Source organism: Cheilinus undulatus, linkage group 16 (assembly GCF_018320785.1).
Source record: "Cheilinus undulatus linkage group 16, ASM1832078v1, whole genome shotgun sequence".
Lineage (NCBI taxonomy): Eukaryota > Metazoa > Chordata > Actinopteri > Labriformes > Labridae > Cheilinus > Cheilinus undulatus.
Window position 1 is genome coordinate 31,255,260 of NC_054880.1, and position 26,839 is coordinate 31,282,098.

At 38.5% G+C, this 26,839-nt stretch overlaps 1 protein-coding gene across 1 annotated transcript in view; it reads right to left on the reverse strand.

The window, feature by feature from the left end:
• The window catches only part of khdrbs3 (KH domain containing, RNA binding, signal transduction associated 3), a 216,739-nt gene that overhangs the window by 114,012 nt on the left and 75,888 nt on the right, over positions 1-26,839 (reverse strand). The window contains exon 2 of the mRNA XM_041809643.1: positions 6,852-6,970. Coding sequence (XP_041665577.1) covers positions 6,852-6,970 — 119 coding nt within the window. The remainder of the gene's footprint in view (positions 1-6,851; positions 6,971-26,839) is intronic.

Sequence of the window (26,839 nt, forward strand, 5' to 3'; positions counted from 1 at the left end):
ACAAGGAAAGGTTTCAATTAAATTCTGACACATTTAGAAAACAGTAAGAGGTGCAGAGTTTCCTAAACTTTCTTTTGAATTAAAACATCCAGGCTCCTATCTGCATGTGTTGTAATATACCGCCTCATTTTGCAGCTTTCTTTTTATGCTTCTGCTTTCTTGATAACATTTCAAACAGTACATATTTATCGGCAGTACGTGAAAGACGTTCAAACAACATGTCCTGCATTTTGATATGTTTCATTCCATTACTACAACTTACAGTGCTGTGAAAAAGTAGGCCCCCTTACTGATTCCTAACGTTTTGGCATATTTATCGCATTTAAATTTTTCGGAACATCAAAACAATTTTTATATTTCACAAAGACAACCCAAGTAAATACAAAATGCAGTGTCTGAATGAGTATTTAATTTTTTTTTTGGGGTGGGGGGGGGGGCGGGTCACACCATAGCATCTCAATTGGATTTAAGTCCCGAACCTGACTGGGCCACTCCAAAACCTTAATCCTGTTTTTCTTGAGCCATTCAGAGGTGGACTTGCTGCTATGTTTCGGGTCATTGTCCTGCTGCATAACCCAAGAGCGTTTGAGCTTGAGGGCACGAACTTATGGCTGGTTGTTCTCCTTCAGGACTTTCTGGTAGACAGCAGAATTCATTGTTCCATCAATCACAGCAAATGGTCCAGGTCCTGAAGCAGCAAAGCAGCCCCAGACCATCACACTACCACCACCATGTTTGACTGTTAGCATGATGTTCTTTTTATCAAATGCTGTGTTATTTTTATGCCAGATATAATGAGCCGCACACCTTCCAGAAAGTTCAACTTCTGTCTCATCAGTCTACAGAATATTTCTCCAAAAATCTTGGGGATCATCAAGATGTTTCTTGGTAAATATGAGACGAGCCTTTGTGTTCTTTTTTTATCAGCAGTGGTTTTGGCCTTAGAACTCTCCCATGGATGTCATTTTTGCCCAGTGTCTTTCTTATGGTTGAATCATGAACTCTGACCTTAACTGAGGCCAGTGAGGCCTGCAGGTCTTCGGATGTCATTCTGAGTTCTCTTGTGACCTCCTGGATGAGTCGTCGTTGCACTCTTAGAGTCATTTGACTCTGATAGATTTCAATCACTTTGTTTCTCATTTGTTCTTGAATTTCTTTGGATTGTGGCATGATGCGTTTCTTCTTGAGATCTTGTAGCTTCACTCTGACAGCTTCTATTTAAGTGATTTCTTCATTCAGTAAATCTGGTGGTAATCAGGCCTGGGTACACCAGTGCAATTGAACTCAGCTTTCCAAAAACTGTGGTTAATCACAGTTAACTCATGATAGGTTTGGATTTCCCCCCCCCCTTTAAAAAGTTAACTACTCATTCAGGCACAGCATTTTTTATTTACTTGGGTTGTCTTTGTGAAATATAAAAATTGGTTTGATGATCCAAAACATTTAAATGTGATAAATATGCAAAAACTTAGGAATCAGAAAGGGGGCAAATACTTTTTAACAGTACTGTATGTGTTGACACACTGGAAGATTTTCCCATCTCAAAGGATTTAAAAACACGGGAGACCACAGTCAGTCACAGTCAATGACGATCAATATCCTCAGCTGGCTGTCCTCCCACAACCGGCTGTCCTGGCATTTCTTACAGCAAAAATCATAAACAAGGACAATAATATTAATGAAATCTTGGTTGAAATTAAGGTTTTCTTTATGTTTGTGAGTGGTGGTGAGCAGCTTCCTCCCACCACCAGAAACATGCTCATTAGGTTAATTGGACACTCTAAATTGGCTGTAGGTGTGAATGTGAGCGTGCTTGGTCCTTCTCTGTATGTCAGCCCTGTGACTGACTGGCAACCAGTCCAGGGTGTACCTAGCCTCTCGGCTAATGACAGCTGGGATAGGCTCCAGCACACCCCCGACCTCTAACAGGATAAGCGGTATAGAAATGGATGGATGGATGATAAAAACTTAAAATGAGACTAAAATGTGCTGGGTTGTTGGACATTCCAAATCCATAATATTTCTCCACTGTGTACTTTATTTGAGGAAGTGGAGGTAAAACCACTGCCAGTGATGGTGTAGCAGAATGATATGTGACGGATGGCGGCTCAGTCTTAGTCCAGTCATCAGCTGGTTTTTCTCTAACATTAAGAGCAGCCAGGTAACTTACTGAATGTCAACCCCTGTGATTAAGTACAGTTAACAGGTAAAAGATGTGATCTTTCCTCTCCAAGTTTGATGTCTGTAATAACTGCAATGTAGTGAGTGTACTCACTTTGCACAGTGTCTCTTTTGGCCTGACTGGGGCTATCAATAACATAAGCTCTCAGTTTGTTTTGAGCGATTCTTCTTAAAACAGCTTAAACAACTGTTTAAAAGTGTTTTTAACTCATGACACCCTTATTTGAAGTCCGTGATGGGTCAAAAATTCTTAGTGTGGCGTTAAACGGATAAGAGAAGCCACTATAACCTCTTTAGCTGCTTAAACACACTGTTACAGCAGCCAAAGCTTCTGTTAAATCACTGATTAATGCACTACTCCCATCAGGTTCTTCACAGTAAAGGTCTGTTGTTGCTATTTTTCTTGTAAACTTTTATTGTGAACATGCACGTTAGGAAATGTGCTCAAGTCAGCAGCTTAGCACACCTTAGCAGGGTAGAGACAACATTAAAAATTATTAGTGCAGAGAGACAGAAGTGAACACAGGGACTTATAAAATCCTTTTTTTCATCCAGGACAGCCAAAAATCACCCAAAAATGAATATGCATTTAAGTGTGTTATCTCTTTAATTATCTATCACCATTAAATGTTACCACTAACACGAGGCAAGAAAATACCATGATATGATATTTGCACCATTGCATCCAGATCAAAATGCAATTAATGACAATATAAAAAGTACTGAACTAATTCTGGACTCTACTTAAACAAGCTAACTGCGATTAATCCTTTATCTCTGGATGACAAAGAATTCCCAGCCTCAGCCAAAAAGACCTAAAACAGTTGTTACATGATACTAGAAATTCTACTTTACAGGGAGACAAATGTTAACCTTTAAAAAGCAGCTTTTTTCAGCATTTTCCTGCCTGCACCCTACTTATTACCCTGATCCTGAATAAGCTTTAGAGCGTCCCAAGCTCATCGTACGTCCAATCCATGACAACAGGATTTTGCACCTTTAACAAGTCTCCAGTTTAAGTTAGCCCTACTAAAGCTGGCTGGGTTTAAAACACAAACAAAGGCAAATTCATCAATTTGGATAAAAGTGTGTTGCTCTAAGTTAGCAATTCTCTAAGAACATTTTTAATGTATAATGAAGTGGATCCCCATGATAATCCTAAAATGAAGGCATAAGAAGCTTCAGATTCATCATGAGACATTACAACTCAATCAGTGAATTTAGCGGAGACATATCAGCTGATATCTTTCTCTCTGTCCCTCTGCCATCATGTCATCATCACAAGAAAAGTTGTGCATTTATTTTACATCAGCTATGAATTCACCTGTGCAGCCTGTCTGAGTACTGTCTACATGTGGGAAACAGTGCAGCATCCAAATATCCATTACACAACCTAACTAAAACATTCAGCTCCAGAATATCATCATTCCTGCCAATATGTCAGAAAGTCTAAAAATTCATCAGCGTTGGGTCTAACAAATCACGGCTGAGGAACAGCTCCATTTTATCACAGAGAGTCAGCAGCCTGGAACGTGCAGCGCTGCGTCTTTTTTTCCGTTTCATTTTGATAAAAAGCTATGTTTGTGGAGGATGGATTTAACCTCTCCGCATGTGCTCCTAAATGGCTATTTGGAAAAATGTCTGTACCACTTCAAAGCCAGAAGCCAAAAGGTGATGCTCGCAGCTCAGGAGAAAAGCCATTCAAGTCAGACCGATCACTCTTGCCATTGCTGCCTGTCACATGGAACAAATTGAATTTGTCTTCCTTCGGTGGCTTGTTGGAGCTCTAAACAGCGTATTAGTGGCTCTACTTATCAAAGCTGTCAAAGCAAATCTGTTTAGCTGTGAACCTAGGAGACTCCGATCAGCCTCCAGATGACACTATATACATTAATACATGGTCTTTAGTAGCAATCTATGATACTGAAATCAAGAGATGCTGTTTTTGGATGGAAGGTCAAATGTTTAGAGTAAGACCAAAATGGAAACATTTTCTTAAACCTAATTCATTTCTCATTAATCACAGGCTATTATAGAGTTTTAGGTGCAGTTGCACATAGTTTTCATCAAAACATCCCATCATGGTTTCATAAACCTTTACCTCACATTTTACAAATTAGAGCTCATTATTTAAGTACAGATAAGTCCAACTAAACATGCAAGTTTAGGGTTAGCACAAAACAGCGAATTGATTTGATATGAAAATAACAATAACAACATCATGATAATAATTAGAATACCATCAAAAATATCAATAATAAATGAAAATGTGCTTTGATGAAGTAAGTTTCTTTTACCGTTGCTTTAGCTTAGCTTGTAACATTTCTCTTGGGTAAGGCTTTGATGAAGCAAATCTTTATTTTTCAGGATTAATTAAAAGCATAAACATATTATTGACAAAAAAAACTGTGCAAATGGCTCTGTGCTGTTAGAGCAGGGGTGTCCAAACTTTCTCCACTTAGGGCCACATGCAGAAATATATAAGGATGGTGGGGCCAATTTCATGTTAAATCCAATTTAATGTAGGTTAAGATATGCAAAGTGACTCAGTATGTCTAAATGGCCCGTTAACAGCTGACAAGGAAAATCATTTTCAGGATTTTGGGGAGGCCAATCAGATTTTAGGGGCCCCTGTTCAGCCCTGGCTACAACTTGTCCCTCCCCTAAAATGTTACTACTGCTATTTGCTACTGTAACCCATCAGAGAGGTATAAATCAAGATATAATTTTGGTTGAAAATGTGTTCACTATTTACAGTTTTGTCCCAATTCAGTTATGAAGAAAGCATAAATGTTTGTCAAAATGTTTGTTTACAGAATTAACATGGTAGCACCAGCATGTGCTGAAACCACGAAGTTCAATACGGTCAAGCACAATGTTCATGTTCAGATGTGGCCCATGTTTCATTTAATATCAAGAATTTGGGGAGGGCAAATCAAAAATGTGAAACAAAAAAAAAATGGCCACATTTAGCCCCAAGGCCATAGTTTGGACACCCCTGTGTTAGAGTGAAAATAACAAAATTGATGGCAGTAGGTGGAAACAACACTGCAGTATTTATCAGAAAAGTTACGCACTAACTTGCCTGTGATCAGGACAACAAACTCAACCTCAAAATGCTTTTTCTAAATAGTTTGTATAAACTTGGATATTAATATTCAACCATAAAAGAGGATCAAAACTGAATGTTTCATCATAAATCAAATACAACCTGTTGTTATTTTCCTGTTCTGAGAGTGTTAGATGAATTATCTATTGCCGATAAAGGTGTTTTTATATAGAATGATCATTGTTCGCTGTATAAGATGACTATTAATATTGAAAAATGTATTGGGTATCTATTATCAGAAAGAACAGCATTCATAAATACCTCTAACGTCTTTCTAGTTTGCAATTCTTGCCTTCCTTTTGTTAAATGTAGCTGAAACTTCTTTGTGAATATGCAGTGTTACTGCTTAATCTTATTGCTAAATGACAAAGTCAACAACAAACACAAGGTATTCTCCTTATTTTAAACAGAACTCCAAACCAAAATGAAAATAAACATGACTGAATAAGTACTTTTGAAAAAGATGATAATAGATGCCAAACAAAAACATGAAGAACAGGAGGAGACATTTTTGACTCAAAGCCATCTCAGGTGAAAATCACAGGTACTTCACAGTCTGTATGAATAAATGTGAAGGATACTGAGCAGAAAAAGTATGCTCTGTGAATAAAACAGAACCAGATGCATGTTTAAAACCATGTTTGTTCATGGTTCACCTCCTGACTGCTGCGTCCCCTCCCTGCTGTCCTCCCCATCCACACACCACAGGTTACCACTGTCCTTCCCTCCGGAGGGCCGAGGTGAAAACTTGAGTGATGTCCCCGTCTAAGCGCAGCCCTCTCACTTTTACACCAACCTCCCCGTCGCTCTCCCAGCGGGAAATCCCTGTCATGCAGCGAGTGGGTGGCTCCATAAATGCAGCTGCTGGTGAAGGCTCCTCGCGGCCGACGAGGCTGAAGTGCTCTCAAAGGTGGCAACAGTGTTATCACTCAAAGCCGCCTCATGTGGAGGTCACAGTGAAGCAGACTGTCTAGGACTCCGTGCATGTGACTCATGAGCTGCTTTGCAATTGTACTCTCACCCTTTGAGGCCATTATTTTTCATGAAAAGAGGACTTCTTGAACTTGAAAAAGACCTCGAGGTGTTTTATAAGAAACCCACTGCACACTCAAGAAAATGAAAGCCACTGTGAGATAATTCCTTTGAATCATATATTCATAAATATTCATTGACAAATTAATATAGCGAGACATCAGAGCGTCATTGACCAAGGTCAGTGAAATGGAGAGGTGTGTGTATGAGGGAGGAGTGGGAGGATTACAGTAGTAACACTAGAAAAAGCTAAAACAATTCTTCAGACACAAGGTAACATCCCTAATATAGTTCTACCCCAGTTCTGTCAGCCGACACGCCGCATGAATGTACGCCATCCTCCAGATATGCTACATCTGATAACATGAAGCATCAACAAAATGTGTCAAGTGTCTGTTGTAAGGAATTTAAATCAAAACCAGAGCTACTGTAGTTGGCTTCATTATCTATAAATAACACATCTAAAATTCTCTATCTGTTCACATCACTTTCTGTGAGAAATCTCTGGTGGTGTGAGGATAGCACTTACTTTAGGAAACTGCTTGACTGGTATTAAAACTTTCTGGCCCAGTTTCATGTTCTTGTTGATGACGACGTCGATGAACTTCTCTTCTTCCTTCCCCTCATCTTTCTGGATTTTTTCAATCTCTAGAGAGGCAGGAGAAAGAAAAGAATCAGTTAGTGATGACAGAAGACACACCAGACTGTACGATGAATCTAGTGGATAAAGATGATCTTCATATCAAATGAAAGAATGTCATTATCTCAGAGAGATCTTGGGATTCATATTCGTCTTTCGTAAAAAAAAAAACAAAAAACAAAACTCATTTCGTATTATAACAATATTAGAAAAAACAGATATTACGAGCTTTTCTCTCTGTGAAATATATTGCAATCTTTTTAATTAAAGAAATAAAATCAAATGAATGAGGTGCCTTTTATTCAAATAAAAAAATGTTTATTTTGTTGCTAACTTGGTCTTCATATAGTCAGATTTCAAATATCACACTATGCAGACACAGAGGGAGGAGGAGACAGAGCAGGCTGACTGAGACGCGTTTTCTCATCAGCTTTGCTAAAAACTCGCCAGCATGTTCCTTAAATGTCATCAACCATTTTTAACGACATTCAAAGTTACATTTGACCAACGAGTACAACTGATGGTTAAATGAATGCTTACAGGGTCAATCTGTCATGACTCAAGCCGTAGTGCTCACACTGAAGCTCTGCAATAAACAAATGGCACATCTGTGCCGTAAGCGGTCCGTTTATTAGCAAGCATCACGACGAGGTTCCATTTTTATAGTGGGAATCTATCTCACCGAGGATCGGCCTCGTGTAAATACGTGTCTGCCTGAAGCAGCATCACCTGTTGCCTGACGTCAGGAGGGGACTCACAGACTCCCCTGCACAGAGCCGACTTCTCTGACTTCTGATGAGGATTCCAGGCAGACTGTATCACACGTTTGCTGCAAAGAGGAAATGTGCAATTTTGGCTAAAATCCAAAAGCACAGAAAGGGCAGCGTGAAGGGCACCAGGTCACCTGAATATTGCACATCTGTGCAATGTGACTATTGCACATGCACACATCATCCTCACGACAGAAATACGACACACTGTTCAGCCCTAATTATAGCCAAAACAATAGATTAGACTTGGACTGAACAAGTTTGAGAAAAGGTCTAATTGTGATTATTAAGACTCATATTGCAAATTTAATATGAACTGAAAAACACAAAATTGAGGTAAGTAGGAATTTTGTAAGCTGTTTAATAAAAATAGTACTTGATAGATTACAGAATTTGTAAGGCATAATATCTATGCGGCAAAAAAAAAAAAAACAAGTTGTAAACTGGTGTATTTCATCTAAATTTCAAAGACCAGTCCAGCCCTAGTCAGAGCAGGATCAGTAGTTCAGTGATATGGGGCACAAGGGAGGAAGCATTTATTAAAGAAAACCGTTTTTCTATCCATATATCACTTATTCTACACATGCTGCATTGTTCATGTAAGGCATGTTTCCAAAAATATTTTTAACAGTGATGACAAAAACTGAACTCCTGATGCACAAAAATGTCCTTTTAAGGCCTTTAGTACTGAACATTGGCAGCGTTCAGACCACTACAAACACGTTTACTTAGTTTTAGCCTTTGTCAGCATCAAGGACAAGTACAGGAAGTGAACTTCTGTCACTGAATTTATTGTTCACAAAACAATTCTCAAAAGACAGGCACCAAAGGAGGATGCTCATAAATAGACTGCAGTCAATCCAAAGTCTAAAATCTGTACAAACATTTAGGTGAAACAGTGTTTATTAGTTTTTCCCTTCAAAATGCCCCACATGTAACCCAAAGAAGCACCAGGGAGAGAGCTTTTTTTGTTTGTTTTTACAAACCAAAACTTTGGAACTTACTCCCCCCTGGCTCTTTATGTTTTAAGAAAACTGAAGACATCTTTTTAATCTGGCTTTTAACAGGTATTTTTACTGTCCTCTTTGTTTGTAATTAGTTTTATTTTCTCCAATTTTACTGACTTAATCTAATATTTTAGTGTCTTTACTGCAGTGATTTTATTTCTTTAATTTTTCACCTTGTTCTTAATTGTCTTAATGCTCTTTTTCTACTTTTTTATTTTTGCTGTCTGTTCTTTGTGAAGCACTGTGGGCTCCATGTTTTCATGTATGAATGCTGCTGTACAAATAAAGTTGAGTTGAAACACATTGACTCCAGATACTGTATGATAATCTCAGTGACTACAAGGCTCCAGGAACTACAGTCCTTGTAGCTTCACAGCACAAAGCTACAACATAACTCTGAGTGACGCTTCACATTTTGCTTTGAATTGTTTGTTCTTGTGGATAAACAAGAAAATAATGGACATGCTTTAAATTGATGGCCCTGAGACGTTTTCAGGAGGGAACTAGGTTAGTCGTTCTTTGTTGTTTCCTTTGTTTGTCTTGGCCACAGCAAAATATAAGCACAGTAATGAAACAGCCACTGGCTTTGGTTTTTTTCACAGAGATGTATTTTTTGTCCAAAGCTGGATAATAATGAGAATGTAATAGGGAATTTTCTAAGAGAGTATTCCAGATAAAAGTACTTGAGATTCAAAAACACAATTTTAAGTCTATATTGAAAATGTGGGGCAACTCTTACCAGTGTCTTGATTTGGGAATAAAATGTTACTGTTTGTTTCATGATCTCATCTTTTAGATTTAATATATCAATGAGTGCTGCACTTACACCAGCATAGTCTGAAACCATAACTTGAAGGCAGACAACAGGTTTGAAGTTTTTCAACCTTCTGAGCCCTCAGCTACAGTATTTTTTTTAACCATTGTGTCACTTGGACTTGCTTGATTAAAAAGCTTGTAAAATATCAACCCTGTAGGGCACAGACAAGCTCTAGACATCAGCTTCTTTTGTTCAGGACAGCCTGGGCTTTAACAATGTGTGTGCTACAGTTATCTTACTTGAGTTTTAAATAAGTTATAGTACTATAAAGAAAAAGGAAAAAAAAAAGGAATTAAACTAAAAGAATTTCACGTATTACACACAGTAAACAATAATGACTTAGGGTTGTTTATTTACTCAAAATTTTTAATCCCCATTGCTTTTGAACCAAAATGGTAAAAATGATCAGTCTGTGATAAAAAAGTCTTTAAAATATTCACATATTTACTAAAAAGCCCTTGCACTTTTTGGAATTGGCTTCTTTTGAGCCACTATTCAAGGCAGTTCCTCTCTGCAGTGACACAGAGGAACACATCACAGCCACTCTGTGTCTCTTTCTCTGTATTACGCGTCATTCAGGCTCTCTTCTCCAGTTTCAAAGTGTGTGCACAGGCGCTGTTCGTCAAAACATGACATGACGATGGAACAACCTGCCATTGGTTGTCACGGCTCATGTGACATCTGTTATGGGAGATTGAGATGGGGAACAATGCCGGGCTCAGGGGGTTAACTATAGCACAACTAAAAGGACAGCACTGAATGCAATTAATATAGCAAAAGGCAACCGGTAACATGTACAGTCATGTGCACAAGTGTTAGGCATGTAGGGCACATCGGGCCCTGATGTGCCACAGCCCAGAGCTGGAGGCTGGGGGGCAGAGTCAAGTCTATACATGTTGACACACATGTGTGTTGCTCAGCAGCCAAGGTCAAGCTCAACAGCATGTCTTTGTCCAGACCTTGGTTATACACCCTGAGACCACCAGCAATTTTAGGGCCCTTAGGACATCCACAACATAACCGGGTGCTCGTGGCAACCCTGCTGCCCCTCTTGATGGTACCCTAGGCCAGTGTTTCCCAACCATTATTCCTTAGGAGCTCCCTCTACATGTACCTAAGAAAACCAGAGCCACCCCTGGAACCCAAGAGAGAAGAACAAGTGACACACACACTGCCAAAAATCCATACTGATTTTATTTTGTTCACTGATAAAACCCTAAAAAAAGGCCTATACATGCTTTTCTTATCAAAAGACCTTTGTATAAACTACTAAATAACTGCTGTGTCATGATTTTAGTCAATATTTGCAAATCTAATTTTGGCAGCTTCTGAGCAGACAAAGCCTCACGCCCCGCCTAAGATTGTTAAGACATGCATACAACTTTCTAATCTAAGCACAAAAGTGTCATAGCAGCAATAAGCTGATTTCCTTATGAGTTAGACTATTCCTTTACTTAATTCTAAGCAGATGGTCCATAAAAAAATAGAACAAAATCCAAAGGCCCCATAAATTTTACCCAGGGAGAATCTTAAACAAGCTTTTCTCTAACCATAATCCAACTCCAAATAATGTGAAAAAGGCTGAACACTAAATAATGTTAAAAAGTAAGTTATCAGAAGTTAAAGTCATCCTTAGTTTCCACATTTCCTGGCAGTGTTTCAGGTTTTCTTGCCTTGTTAACAAACCCTTTCTGCTGCATTTATTGATGAGGAATGATAGATCCCTTCAGCCCCGTCCACCGCCGAAGTCTCTATCACCATAACACTTTGTAATTTAAGCAGGGACACCAATTTACTTCACTGAAAAAATATGGGGACACTAGAGCTCACACCTCCAGGCTACCCAAATATTGGCTGTCACGCTCCCTCTTTTGGGAGAGGTAGACTTTGATGTATTTGGAGATGTAACCTTGAACGTTTAATCAGATGGATAACATCTGTGTTTCAGTGCCAGCAAAATGGTTTTTCAAAGAGGGCAGCTGAGAGGTGAGGGGAGGCTGCGACAAAGACTCCAGGCTAAAAGCCCGTCAGGGGAAAGGGTGAGGCAGAGGGCCAGCACTATAATAGATTTATTTCTTGTGTTCAGAATGATTTTTTAATGGAAGAGATATGATAAGAACGGAGCAGGCAGGATGCTCTGGCTTCACAGTTAATGGAAGTATTTGAAGATGGGTGAGAATATGATGTGATTGTGATTAGATTCCAGTAGAACGAGCTTTATTTCAATTTAAAAATGTTCAAATAAGACAATACATCTATTTTTTCAATCATCCAAGACAGAAATTAGCTGAACACACTAGCGCTGCAAACCAGGAACTAAAAAGACAATAGTGATTCTCCACAAGGCTCTGCAGCAACACATTTTCAGACTGTAATTAAAACCCTTGATATGAGTTTTGAGGAGGGATAAAAGGAGTATCAGTGAGATAGAGATATCTTTAAGCTTCAGTTTATCCCAAAGGGGTGCAGAGAGTGCACACGAACTGAAAAAAGACAACATTAATATTAATGCATCGCCTAGCAACATGCCAAGACGGAGTTTCCTGCTTTCTACCAGGCGTTGTCCTCCAAACACGCAGGCTCTGATGTGTTGGGAGATTGTGACTGAGATTGTGTCTCAACTGCAAATCCTCTAATTTCTTAATTTTTAAAAAAGCTTGCAGCGCACACTTTTATCCACGGAGAACATTTTGCATTTCAAGTCCAAATAAACTCCACGAGGGCACGGCAATCAATCAGCAGGTGTAATAAACAGCCACACAGCGGCTTCAGTGAGCTCATTGTCTGAACGCCGCAACACACAATCAGCTGGTGTGAATTAACTCACCACAGTTATTTCAAAAGATCTTGTTTGTGCTTCTGTTTATGAGACAGACGATGTAGCAGTGTGAACTGAAAACCACCTCCACCTCCGAGTCATTACCGGTGTTCAAAACACATTTACACATGCATCACTGACACGACGAGTGCACAACGCCTGTTGTTTTCTTTCATTTTCTCCTTCCAGCTCCATGAAAACCCTTTCTTCCAGCTGCAAATGGTTAGTGAATAGCCCGGGATTCTAATCTGCCTGTGTGAGAGTCAAAAATAAAACCTTTGTTGAATGTGAGCAGAAGCATCCAGGAACTCTAAAGGTCTATTTGTTGATTGCGTTTTTCAGGCGGCTTCCTTTCAGCTCAGATGCCTCGTGCTATGTGGAGAATGAAAGACTGTGAGGGTTAATAATGCTTTTAATGTGTCTCAGCAACAAATGATGTGAATGCATGCAGTCTTTTTAAATTTTAAAAAATCCCTAAAGGCATGTCATGTTGACTCTCTGAGCTGCAGAGGACACACTTGACCTATATATTGTTGTGTGGATGTACCTGCTGGTCCCCTGATGCTGGTGTCTCTGCTGTAACAGGTTGTTTTTTCTTACTCCTGAAAAGCAGCCACATACTTTTCATTCCGTTGCTCTCAGTGGCGCCGCCAGCCGTAATCCTTTTTTTATTACTGGTGTAATAATTCTAAAGGAAATAAAACCATGACAACAGCATATCCTGTACTTAATTCTTGTTCATTTCTTTACTCTTCTCCGCTCCTGTGCTCCAGTCTGTGGATGCATCCACCCACCGACATTAGTGTATTTGGTATGATAATAGAAACAGGTCAAGGGTTATTATATTAAAACGCTCCTGGTGCCTGTCATTTATGTTGGATTTGTGTTAAAGCTGTTGGATTATAGCTAAAACCATGATCATGGTTATTTTTGGTTGATTTACATCTGCATCAGTGCATGAATTTCAAATACCAAGGCTTAAGTAATGTGTTGTGTTACATGGAGGCAACCACAGTATGAAGTGTTAAAATGTCCTGCATATAAACAAAATTACTCTTCGCTATCTGTCAGACCTTACAGGCTGGTTAAGTTACAGCACTGATCTAAAGAAAAGAATCTTACTGACACACAAAATGTGATATTAACACACACACAACAGTCTGAGCCATCTGAGCATGTGCATGAGCCAAGTTTGACCACACTGTAACAGAAGCGAGGACAACACAACATTTCTGTGATTTCATCTATATTGGTGTTTTTGAAATGATTAGGTAAGACTTAGGTACTGCAGCTAAGTATTTTTTTTTTTTGGTCATATTGATTAAATTGTTTGACAATCCTCCCTTAGTGTTTTCCCAGAATGCCTTTGGGGATTAGACACTTTTGCAACATGAGTGAAATTACTGGCTCAGAAAGAGCAGTCCTGCCTTTGTGGAGGAACACTAATATGACATTGCTGCCACTTCAAGTCACAAAATTTAGACTACTCTGAGTCGCAGGCATGTTTGAAATCAAAATGTGTGAAAGATTTAAGTGAAAATTACAATTTGATGTACAAAGTAAGCTAACCTAACATAAATGTAAAAGTTAAATTGTGTTGACTTATAATGATCAGGTACCTGCTAGTTAACAATGACTGTTGTTTCAAAAAGTTGTTTCACTCTGTTTTTTAAGGCAATTGGTGTGCATGACTTTTATAGTAAGGTTTACTAATCGGGTTTTACAGTGTAGAGGTTAAAGAAACAGTGATGGTCTGCAAGAGTCACAGAGGGGCACAGATATTAAGATCTAAAATAACCATAACCTGATGTAATATAGCATGTGCAAACAGCCTTTGTGGTTCATCTTTAGTGACGAAAGTTTGACAGAACCCAAAGAAAGGTCCATACAAAGTCACTTCAGTAATTAAATAACAATACCAGAAACACATTCAGAATAAAAGCTTTGTTTTAAAATGTGCAAGTAGTCTTTTAATTTAAAGAAAAAAGAGTAGTTGAAGTTCATTGTGAATGTTTGCCATATGTTACTATTTTGCAGGGATGTATTGACACGTGCATTGAATCTGATCCAGTATTAACAGCACTTTTCTACACTATGAACCTTGCAGTGCAGTAAGCTCAATCAGCGGTTTCAGAATATCGCCGTTCATGACGAGTAAACTAGCACCAAACTTTACAAAAGGAGCTCATCGGGGCATGCGGCAGTGATCATTTGGACTTGTAAATCTTGCTTTAATAATTGTGGGAAGCTAAAATACTAGCTGAAACTCAATTAATTGATCAGGAAAGTGAAACTGATTTGAAGGATGTGTAGGAGTGGGCTTTTGTATTTTCTCATCTGGCTTTTATCGTTGCTTTACCTGGCAGCTAATGTTTAACTCATGTATTTCTTTTATTCTCTGTTATCTCTCATTTTGTTCCAATAATGATGTTGCCAATTGATAAAATTAATTGCGGACCTTCTCAAGATTTGACTTCATGTTCATCTGGAATAGCTTTGAAGGTTTTTAATAGGCCTAGTTAATTTCTCCCATTATCTAGCTGGCTGTTTTTAAGCTCAGTTGTTTGGAGTGTTGGTGTAGTATTAACAGCGCAGAATTTTAATTGATGCCCCCATAAAGACTCTTGTTTTCTCCACGTTATATAAACACATCTGTAACTATTTCAGTTGACTTACATGGTTGATCCCCTGAGCTGATAGTGAGTACAGCTAAGGAATAGCCAACTCATCAACCCACTGATAAAGTTTAGCATGTCACTGTAAGACAACTTGTCCTGTGCTGACTAACACTTACAATAGAGAAGCCGTCCAGATTATCACTACTTGAGGAAACTGTCTCAAACCACACCCTGGCACTGGATGATCCAGTGTGACATCTGAAGAAAACTAAAAATGGAGGATGACTGACATCATCTGCTGCCTGAGCTGGCATGAATTTTGGTTTTATTTTCTTCTTGCTCAATGTTTCACTTGGCTTAGGGCACAGCTGTGTTAAAATATGTCCACTCTCATTGGCTATTGTGTTTTATCAGAGGAATTAAATTGTGGAATCACAACTGAAGTTACGCTCCAACTCATTTAGAAGCAGTTACATAAGCATATTGACACCACAGACTTGACAATTATTTGACCAGTGATTGGTTGCTAGACATTATCGACTACTTGGATCATACACACAGTGAGTTGACAACTACTTTTTTCAAAAACCATGTCTGATATGTTTTGTTGCGTACGTTTTTACAGTATAAGAATAGTCATTATTTACATATGTGCAGCTTTTATCCCCACACATCTTTACAACACACCCATCCAGTGCGTCTCATTTGATAGATTAATCATGCAAACTGCTGACTGAAATTCATACATCTCACATTGTATGCTGCTCTTCAGGATTCATCACCTTTGGTCCCTTCTCTATTGGAAGAATTTTTTACCTAGCCTTGAAGTGTGGTACACATCAAGCTTGAAGGCCTGCACAATGACTAAAAGACTAAAAGTGTGTCGTGCTAAACCAAAATGTTCCTCTGCTCTTTGATACATCAAACCTTTCTGGAACCCAAGAAAATCAAAAGAATCAAATTCTATTCTGTATGCATCGCACATTTGCAGCTTCTCTTTGGTACATGATCAAATCAAACTGGAGAAATGAAAAGAATTCAGCTCTTCTTTATGAGGAGTAACTGAAGTGTTACTGCAGCTACAGCTTTCTCACAGGCAACGATATATAGAGAAAGTGGCTCACGCTGAGCACAAAGACCACAGAGCCAGTCGTAATTTAGACAGCTGCAAAATATTAGCTCAAAATCCTGCTCCCTTTTTCTGTAGATGGCAAAGCAATACCTAAGCAATGAGCTTGTTGAATATAATGGCATTTGAATTAAAGCAGAATTGTAGAATGAGAAATTGAACCTCTGAGCAGAGGGCCCAAACAATTCCTCCTCTTATACCAGGGGTGTCGAACTCAGTCACAGTAGGGGCCGGATTCTGGATTCAGGATTAAGCAGAGGGCCTAACAGGGTCAGCTATTTAACCAGAAACTGTCAACCTTATTTCACCAGTAATAAAATATGGGAATAAAACTGAGCACTGATGATAAATGATTTTGACATTTAAAAAGTTAAAAAGATTAGTTGAAAGACTGAGAAAAGTAAATTTATTAGTTCAAAAAGGTCAAAAGATGAAATTGAAATTGAAAAATAATGTTTTTAAAGGCAAATATGTTAGAAAGAAAGTCAAAATCATGAGTATAAAAGGTCAAAATATGGAATAAAATTTGTAATCAGGAAATTAAAAGTCAAAATATGATTAAAAAATTAAAATTCTGAGTCTTAAAGGTCAAACTATGGGACTAAGTTTGGAGTTGAAAATATGAGGTAAAATACAAAATAATTGGTTTAAAAGGTCAAAATATCACTTAAAAATTAGAATTATGAATCTTAAAGCTCAAAATATGATATGAGAAGTCAAAATTATGAGTTGAAATGCTCAAAATATGAAATTAAAAGTCAAAATCCTACATTTGAGTCCTTACCGTGAAATGCTAAATTCAAAATATGAAATTAAAACACAAATTCGTTTCTTTTCCCACATTCCTGACTTCTTATCTCAGATTTTGTGACTTAACTAGGATATCTTAAATCATCAAGGATAAAATCACATTTTTATACTTCAGGAAATCTGCAGACCTCACACTGATTGGCCAGTTTTAACAGAAATATGAGATCATCTTGTGAGCCAGATTTAACTGCTCCAGGGGCCGGATTTGGCCCCCGGGCCTTGAGTTTGGCACCTGTGTCTTAAACAGTCCTACTAGGCTCTTCTTGGAAGTTTTTCTAAAAACATGTTAGCAGTCTCTGAAATGCATCAGCCACCACAGCTGTCTGGTTTTTCTATTAGAAATGGATTTACCTAAAAGCAGCTCTGTGATTTAGGCCTCTCCATTTAAAATGCATAAGCTGGGTAGATTTTGTGGGATTATGCTGCTGCGTGTTAGAGGGTTAAATAGATAATGGAGGCAAAAGGGTCATAAAGACTACATAGAGGGGTAAGATACAATGAAACTACAACACAGTTCCCTTTTGGTGTGTGCCTTATAATATCTGAGATGACAAAAGGGAACTGCTAGAGATCCCTGACAGAACAGCGTTGTAAAACTTTCATTAAAAACGTGTGATCAATGGATCGGAAAAAATGCCTGTCAGAATCACCTGTGGTTAAAACTCTGGTGTCTGCAGCTGAGAGAAGCACTGTCTGTATGTTGTAGAGTGAATGTAAAGGTTAAATAAATTGCTAGACAATAAATATGAAGCACTGTCCTTCAAATTGTCCCTTTGTCAAACTCCACACTCTGTAAAATTCCCTGTCAGTGTGGTGCTTTCCATTTTAAAACAACTGAAAATACCCTGTATGGAGTCATGGTTACAAGCTCTTGAGCGCATTTTAACACTTTAAGATCATGACTTATTGAATTAGGGCTCTGATTTGTCTTAAAACTTTCCTTTAAAACCTGCCTTTCTGCTCAAAATGTCTGCTTGTTCTCAAATTTTAAGTTGCTTGCTCAAATTCCCTGTGCTCATGCTCAAATCACTCTCTCATTCAGGTGTGCATGCTCAAAGCTGTGTAAGAGTCTAGTATGTTTTTTTAATAGTCAGTATCAACACAGATCATTAGTATTAGTTCATTAGACCAAGAACTGACATTTGGAATTGATGTGCATTTATTATGAAAAAATAAAAGAAGTTAATGTGACAAAAAAAATAAAATTGCATAATTAAAAAAATGAGGAAAACAAACAATTTAGCCCTAGCTCTGTCGCCATTAGAAACATGAAGTGATGCCACCCTGGCTGCAAAGTTGATTTGCTGGCGGTCATGTGACATCTAGCCAATCAGATAGTGTTGTTGGAGGGATAGTAGGTAAAACTGTTTGGGGGGGAGGACAAAGCCAGAGGGGCAGACACGACTCACAGATGAGTCAAAGTAGCACACCTTTGAATGAATTTGATTTATTAATTACCAGTAAAATAAAATGCTGATACAGATAATCACTTAATGTCATATAATGGCCTCAATAATCAGTCTACCCCTACTTTGCACATGTATGAAACTTTTTTGCAAGCTTAAATCTTTCTCTGTGCACACATGAAACTCTATCGGCGTGCATTCAAAACTTTTGTTGTGCATGTACGTCACTTTCTCATACCTACAAGGAGGCAGTTAGGAGCACAAAGGCAGGTCTTAAAGGAAGGTTCGAAGAATCTGAGTCCAAAATGAATACCATGCTCTCAAAACATTCAAATATACTCTTGAGTTTTGCAGAAATAGCAATTCTAAAGTAACTTTTATGAATAATGTATATTGGATTGATTTTATTCTTTTCGGCTCTTTGCTTCAATGAAAGAGTAAAGACAAAGATAGAGTAGGATTGGTAAGTAGGATATGTGAGGATAACCCCAAACCTCTAAAAACATGTTAGAATCACTTCTAATGGTACAGACATCTATTGCTAGTGATGTTGGCTAACTTTATCCGCCTTTGCTCAGTTGCTAGCCACTGCTCTGCTGGCATCTTCTGGACTTAATAAGAGATCATTTCTGGAGCCAGGAGACTGAAATATCATCCAAATATCACCAACAGGGCCTTTTATTCCCAGACGCCACATTCATAAAAGAATCACATCATTTATCAGTAATAACACCAAGTCAGTATAATAAATCTGATTGTTTAGAAGGTAGAGAACCCAGAGAGTGGAGAGTTTATCTAACATAGCTACAGAAAACAAGGAGAGTGGAGCCAGACAGAGGTTGCTGTGTAAGTTGCTCTAATTGGTGGATCAGAGGGTCAACAAAGGGTCAATTAAAACTGAAATGCAGTTATCAGCTTTAAAGAAAAAAAAAAAAAACTTGTCTGCTGTTAGCACTGGCATTGATCAGCCATTTGTCCCCCACCAGTGAGACCCACGACAAAATCCTCAAGCTTTGTCATGTTTGAGAGATTGCTGCAAAACTGCTGTAGCTATGGGACAACTACTGTTGTTGCATACATTTAAAGTCACATTGTGGACCTTTTCACTCTTGAACTGATGTTTAACAAAATAAAAATTACAGAAAAAACATGATGAAAGGAAAAAGACTGAGTAGTAAAATTAACCATGTCTCTTCATTTTGTTGGGCTTCATAGAGATAAGATTATTAAACTGTTTTCCTTTTAAATGTTCAGTGTTAAGCTGCTAAAGATAGTACAGAATCAGCAAGTTGATGTTCATTCAGCCTGTACAAGAGGGATATCCCCACATGAACTGGGTGCAAGGCAGAAACCACCAATCTATATTATTGTTTAACACTATCAGGAAAAATCGCTTTGCACCGCACTGAAACTGCAGTCAGAGGACGGCTATGCATGCCTCATCTCCTATGAGGGATTACAAGTGATATCTAAGTGCTTGGACCCATTGCTGCTTTAATTTAAATGTGAAAAATAACACTGGGTCAGCTGTTCTCTAATAAGGCAGCGTGCTGCCCTTCCTGGTGATCCTCTTGCTTCATACATATTGTTTACCAAGTTCACAGCCAACAGATATAATGAGGAGTACATTTTCCCTGGTGTGTGCAATGATTCAAACACTAATTATCCCAGACCTTATAGGGGCTTTGGGTATTCAAGGGGATTCTGACACCATTTAAATAAAGTTATTGTATTGTATTGTATTTTGTCTGAATCTTTGCATTAACCCAACTCAGAGCTTGAACTGTAGATTTTTTTTATTTAACTATTTGTTTTATTTAGTGAAACAGTTGAAACAAGCATAGTTTTATAACTGGGTTCAATAAAATAAATCAGGAAAAAACATTTAGACTTTGTTTTAGTAACTGAACCTACATGTACCCATCCAACAGTTAATTATTTCTCAGACTATCTACCTTTCTTCTCACTTAAAGAATGTATTACATTTGTAATAAGCATCTGAGTATGGTGTACATTAAGGTATTTACTTAAAATGAAATGGGCCAGTCTACATTTATTAGTAAGCTTTAAAAATACACAGAAATAATGACGTTTCTGTGTCTGTTTGTGTTTAATGAACATTATTAGTGTTTGGAACATTCTCCAATTTATCATAAAGCACACACAGGATATACCTGTGCAGAAAAACATGAGCTCTTCCTGCATAAATAATTTTATATAAAATTGGAAGACTGAGTTTTCTTTTGACTCCGGTAAATGTCTGAGACAGTGAAACAAATGTGGTCTAAATAACATGACGTTAGTTTATCGGCAGCTTTCCACTGCTTCCTTTATGAAGCTGACGCGCTGTGCTGCCGTCTGTGCCAGACGGACTCATTATTTTGTTGTTTTGCAATTACAGGTCAAATGAATGAAACGCTCAAACAGGCATGTTATATCATTATTCTCATTCTCTAGCTTCATTCCACCAGAACATGCATAAATAATTTAGAGACACTGAGGTCAGCTAAGTCTGAAAACTTATTCTTTGATTTGCTAGCTTCAGTAAAGGTAAACATGCACTGGAGTTGACACTGTTTGGTCAACTCCAGTCACAATGACTTTACTGAATCCAATCTGACAATTATGTGTGAAGTGTGCAGAGTAGCTCTTAAGTTTGTATGTCTTTCTGTTTGATTATGCACCCTACTTTATTAGACCGCAAGCATTGCATTGCTTCTGATAGCTGGTTTATAATCCATGCCTTCAGATTTGCAAACTTTGCACACAGTTTTTAATCGGTGTGCAGAGTTTACAGTAGGATTGGGCAGTATTCATTTCTTAAACCTTCCCCAAATTCTCCCAGAGTATCACTACCAGATGTTTATAAACCCCACTAAACAAGCTTTTGCCGGTGTGCATGTGCAAGCACAGCAAGCAGAGTACATGCCTTTGCAGACGTTCCACTCAATCCTTTATCAAGTTACTTCAGGTCTAGAAAACAGGACATGTATTCCAGGGGTGTTATTGAAGCATTGTTTTCACATGCAGATTCACATAAGTGCAGACAGTCAAATGATCCTGTATCTCTTTTTTCCTCTCTTTCTCTTTCTGCATAGCAGCTTATATGTACCCCCCAATACCCAATAATAACGTCCCATGTGCTACAGGTCAATATGGGCCTAAACTATTATCTATTTTGGGTTGCAAAACAGTGAGCGAGCTCCTTCAAGCCACACATTTTTATGGGAAGATTTTAAAAAGTCTCGGACCAATGTAGCTCAGTTGGTAGAGCAGGCACCCATATGCTGAGGCTATAGTCCTCAACGCATCGGTCGTGGAATCGATTTCTGGCCTCTGTCTATATTTGGTGCATGTCTTTCTTCACTCTATCTCCCCATATTTACTCTCTTTCTTCAAGTGCCTAATCAAATAAAAAGCCAAAAAACTCTTAGAAAAAAAAACAACAACTCATCTCTGATTCAACCCTAACCTTTCTCTCAGACACATACTCATAACGCCTTTATTATGAACATGTGCTCATTACACAGCCCCATCTTCAATATACGTAGTAATCGAAGCAATACCATGGCTTTTTTAATACCCTGGGATATGGTATTACTGCTCGTTGCTTGTCTACAGTTCAGGAAACCATGGCTATGTATACACAAACAGCTCTTTATTTTGTGTGACCTGAGATTTAGAGAGCATTTAGTCTGAACGGTACTCATACACTTAATCTGCACTGAAGATTAAAGGAGGAACAGTCTGTGTAGACAGCAAGAAACAAGATGTAATATTACCTGTTGTATCAAAGATGATCAATTGATCCCTATGAACACATAAACGCATAAAAGTGCAGCTGACAAACCATTTTACAGTGGACATTTCAGCTCTACCACCAATCTGCTTGACTCTGTTGTTAAAGCTAATCCGTGCTTAGAATTCCTGACAACCAACTATGCACCAGAAGTTACTGAGCTGACATTTAATTCAGCAAACAAACATTTCAAAAGTTCTCCCCTGCTCTTGCAGGCAGATCTTAGCTTGCACATTTAGTTTTTTACAAATCTGCATCATGATGTTGTTACTTTCAGCAAACCTAATCCTTGCTAATTGCAAGTAAATCCAGAGAAAATTGCTTTCTTTTCCAGGCAAGTATTGCTGTAGTAAGTCATGGACCAAGACATGATGGTGGATAAAAAGCAGCAGTAAAGGTTACACAGAAAGAACGTGCTGGCTGCCAGTGATGCCAACTGATCAGAATCAGAATTATGGAGAAATGTTGTAGAGGGATAGTCAGTCACAGAGTTACTTTTATTTATTTATTTTTTATATTTAAAGTTTAATTCCTGTACACCGAGAGCAAAGCTAACTGCAGTCAAATTCCTTGTTGCATATGCATACTTGGCCAATAAAGCTGATTTTGGTTCATATATTTCCATTCAGACAGTTACTATGATTGCAGAAAAGTTTCAAGATTGGGTTACACTCCATGTCACTTGATGCTTTACTGCAACTAAAGCCAAAGCTAATAGTAAATACTCAGACTATGTATGTGCAACTGATAGTGGGAAAGTTCTGGAGAAGAAAAAAAGAACATGTTCTTTAAAGACCTTAAAAAGTGGATGTGTCAACTGTGTTGATTGAATGTTATTTAATTCAACTGAAATATACCACTTCATTTAAGGCCGAAGCTTCTTTCCAGACAGCAACAAGGACATAATCATGCACAGTGGATTAGGGGATATTTATCTTCTTTTAGAGGAACTTAAAATAAACAATACTGGGACACAGATGGCCTAGCACTGAGGCTATGCCCTACGTACAGAGGCTAGAGTCCACCAAGTGCAGAGCCCAGGTTCAAGTCCAGTCTGTAACTCCTCTCTCCTTTCTCACACAGTCACAGACTGATAAACATCCGTAACTACGGTTACACAATTACTTTGGATTAAAGGGTGTTCTTCACGTTTTTTGATATGACTTATGTCAGTGAATATTTTAAAGTCTTATGAAAACATCAGCTCTCTTCAAGTTCTGACTTGTGCAGCAAAAATAAAAGCATAGCCGTATGTTATCCTTGGCGTTTTTTCTGCAGACTAATTTGTAACAGGCTTTAATTTTCTTAAGTTTTAATTGAGGAATGCACTGTCCTTTTTGAAAATTACGTGTTTTTAATAGAGAAACGTCTGATTGGACATATGTCAGCTGAATTCTTAAGTTGACTGAAATGTCAGATATGACATTTTATCAACACATTTAAATGGCAACAGTAGTGGCTTTAGCCTTCACAGATTTTAGTGAACGTTGCCTCTTAAATCAGGATACGCTTGGAGAAGCTAGGCTATACAAGGCTGCAGATGGGTACAAAAAAACTGGCTCAACTGTATGCAATACTGATATTTATCTTGATTTTCAGAATCATAAGATCATACTGATCACAGTCCTAATATGCTTTAAATGACAGACTATATTTAAACAGTGGTAGTGTCATTATGTATAAGAATACTTTAAGTGCTAACCCTGGCATACATTGTGGTAGAGAAGAGGACCAGATTTTAACCACTGACTCTGGATGAATAAATTGAAATTTTTGTACAAAATTAACAGTTCATGTGCAAAAAGATACAGGCCTTGCATGAAATCACTGTTTGACAGACTTTGCAAATTGCACTGTTTTGCCTGTTTGTGCGACTGTCCACTATACAGGTGGTAATTCCAGGGTACCAAAAAATTGCCACAGTATTGCACCCACAGCACCACTGCCTGTGGAAGATTCTTTAAAAAGGGATGACAGAACTCCTGTCAGGACAGTTTTGCAAAAACTGAACGTGCACATGTGTACTGTGCATAGCTACTCCCGCGACATGGCTTGGCACAAGGCAGACCTGAGTATGGTCTTCTCTAAAGTCAAACTGTTAGATGTGCAGCGCTGGCTGTAATGTGATACAAGGCAACGTCAGTTTAAAAATGCCTTAATTCTGGTGCACCGGTAGTCGAGTGGTTAAGGCGCGCGCCACATACGCAGGCGACCCAGGTCCGAATCCGGCCCGTTGCACTATTTCCTGCATGTCCCTCCCCGCTCTCTTCCCTGTTTCAAAATCTATCCACTGTCTTATCCAATAAAGGCAAAAAGACCAAAAATAAATCTTAAAAAAAAAAAAAAAAAAAAAAAACTTAATTTTTCTGGGTGTAGATAAGGGATGAGAAATTGTTACATTTATTAATATCCACAGGAGAATATTAATTAACGGGTGATATCCCGCAACAGCCACGCCAAGCACAATTAAACCATTGAAGGTTTTTATAAAATGAATAAACTTCTCTTTACCCATTTGATGTGAAATATGGATAAATCTGATCAGTGCTTGTTAGTTATTTTATATGCTTAAGTATTCTGTAATGTTTTATAAGCATGTTGTGAAGTAAACACCCAGCAGGATGGAGCTTGCCAATGAAGCACAACATGAAAATAAATAATATCAAAGTCTAATCTTGATCTGTTAAGAAGCACGTGAAAGTGTAAGGACAGTTCTTCAACTATAAATCACTTCCAACACTCCTGTAAACTTGTTTTTTTTAGACTAGAAGCATTCTGATAATAGATTAGATGACACGTTGGTAGAATTTAAGGAGGGTAGGACAGTATTCAGAAATCTTCATCGCCCAATCCTACTGTCCACCACTTATTTTCCTCAACTTCTCTGTTCTTGTTTGCTGTCTGCCTCTTGTGAGACTGTGTTTTTCAAGCCATGTGGAAATAAGTCATTGGTAAGGGAATCGTAAAGATTAAATGTAAATGATGTTGATGGATTGAACCACTTGGACCTGGTTCCAAATGGAAACCAGTTCTCGACTCCCATCCCTGGTTGTGTTGGCTGTAAACAGACATGTAATAGATCCTCTCGGTCTGTGCCTGCGGTGGACACATCTCTCCCTTTAGTGCTTGAATTCTGACTGATTTACAAAGACCCACCATGGGGAAAATACCATACAGGTTTGAAGGTCCAACTGTCCACCATCATGTCGTGTGAACACAACAAAATGTCAGTTTAGTCTGGTTTTAGTGATTGGATTGATTCCTCGTTGCAGCCCTAGAATAAGCTCTCTTCTATGGTTGTAAAGAAAATAAAAATAGTCTGTGCAATTCCAGGAACTAACTGTGGGAAATAGAGTCTTCCTTTCAGTCTAAATATTAAAATCTTAACCGTCTTGACTTGCAACAATTAAATTTAAAACATCATCTTTTATCCTGTCTTAACAAATCAGGACAAACTCTTGTGTTTCTGACATGTTTCATGTTGTTCCTTCTTCCCATTGAGACTGCAGCACTAACTGACTGTCGAGGGTTTCAGCCAGTGTATGGTCAGTGCCAGAAACAGTTTTCCCCACACACATATCATGTGTGCTACTAGTGTGACCACACACATTTAGCGTGAATCATGGTGTCAGGGCTGTGACCCTTGAAAGAGAAACGCTAACGCTTCAAAAAAAAAAAAAAAAAAAAAAAAAAGGAGAAAAAAGAGTGCCTCGACTCTCTCCTGTCCTGAAATCTCAATTTCACTCTGGCTCCTCCATTGCCTTGACAAGGTCAGGCTGGCAGCAGGAATTCGTCTCGCCCCCTAATCTGGAGATTACATTCTCGGCGGCCGGGCAAGGCCCTCCCTCCTTCCCGTTCCCTTTCTGCCTCTCCCCCTGCAACCCTGCCAGCCTGGCTCTCTACTGCGAGGTAACGAGCCAAGACCCGCTTACAGTGTAGAGATAATGTCCACGGATTAAGACAGAGAGCCCCTCGAGTGGTGCCTCTTTCATTTCAGTATCCGGCCTGTGAAATATCATAAATATATCCAGCCAGTCAGGGACTCCATTCTGCGGATCTCAGTGGAAGTCAGGCTCACATGATCTTAATCCGCCAAACTAAGTGGTAATGGCTCAAGCATTAGACAAATACAAAAGAACATTTTCACTGCAGAAATCTCGGGATCTTCAGGAATGCTCTTGTCACCCTCGGGGTGACTCAGATTTGAAACGGTTTGGTAAGAACATTAAAGTTCCCTGAAGATCCCCTTGGGTGGCGGGGTTGTTCAAAGTGCAGGGGCTTGTTTTTTTTTTTTTAAGGCTTGAAGGGTTCGACTTTGCTCAAAGATGCCAGAATCGCTTAAGGCGTCTACCTTCTGTGGCAACATTCCATCTTCAGGCCTGTGTTGTTTGCTTATCATTAGGATAGTCTCAGGGCGCATTTATCTTGGCACCTGTTCATTTAAAGACATGCTCACAAGGAGATTATCAAAGTGTTCTCAACCTGCCAGAAGATTTTGCTCTACATATTTACCCTCATCCATGAAATCACCGGCAGATGCCGTAAACAGCAGTGTTATAGATGCAGGTTCTGTAGATTATATCAGCAGTGAGTGTTGTTGATGTCTGTTGTTTTACTTAAGATTATGTGTGGTTTAAAATAAAAATGAGCTCAAAATAAATAAGGTATGAAAGAGAGAAAACAAAAATCAGGGCATAAACAGC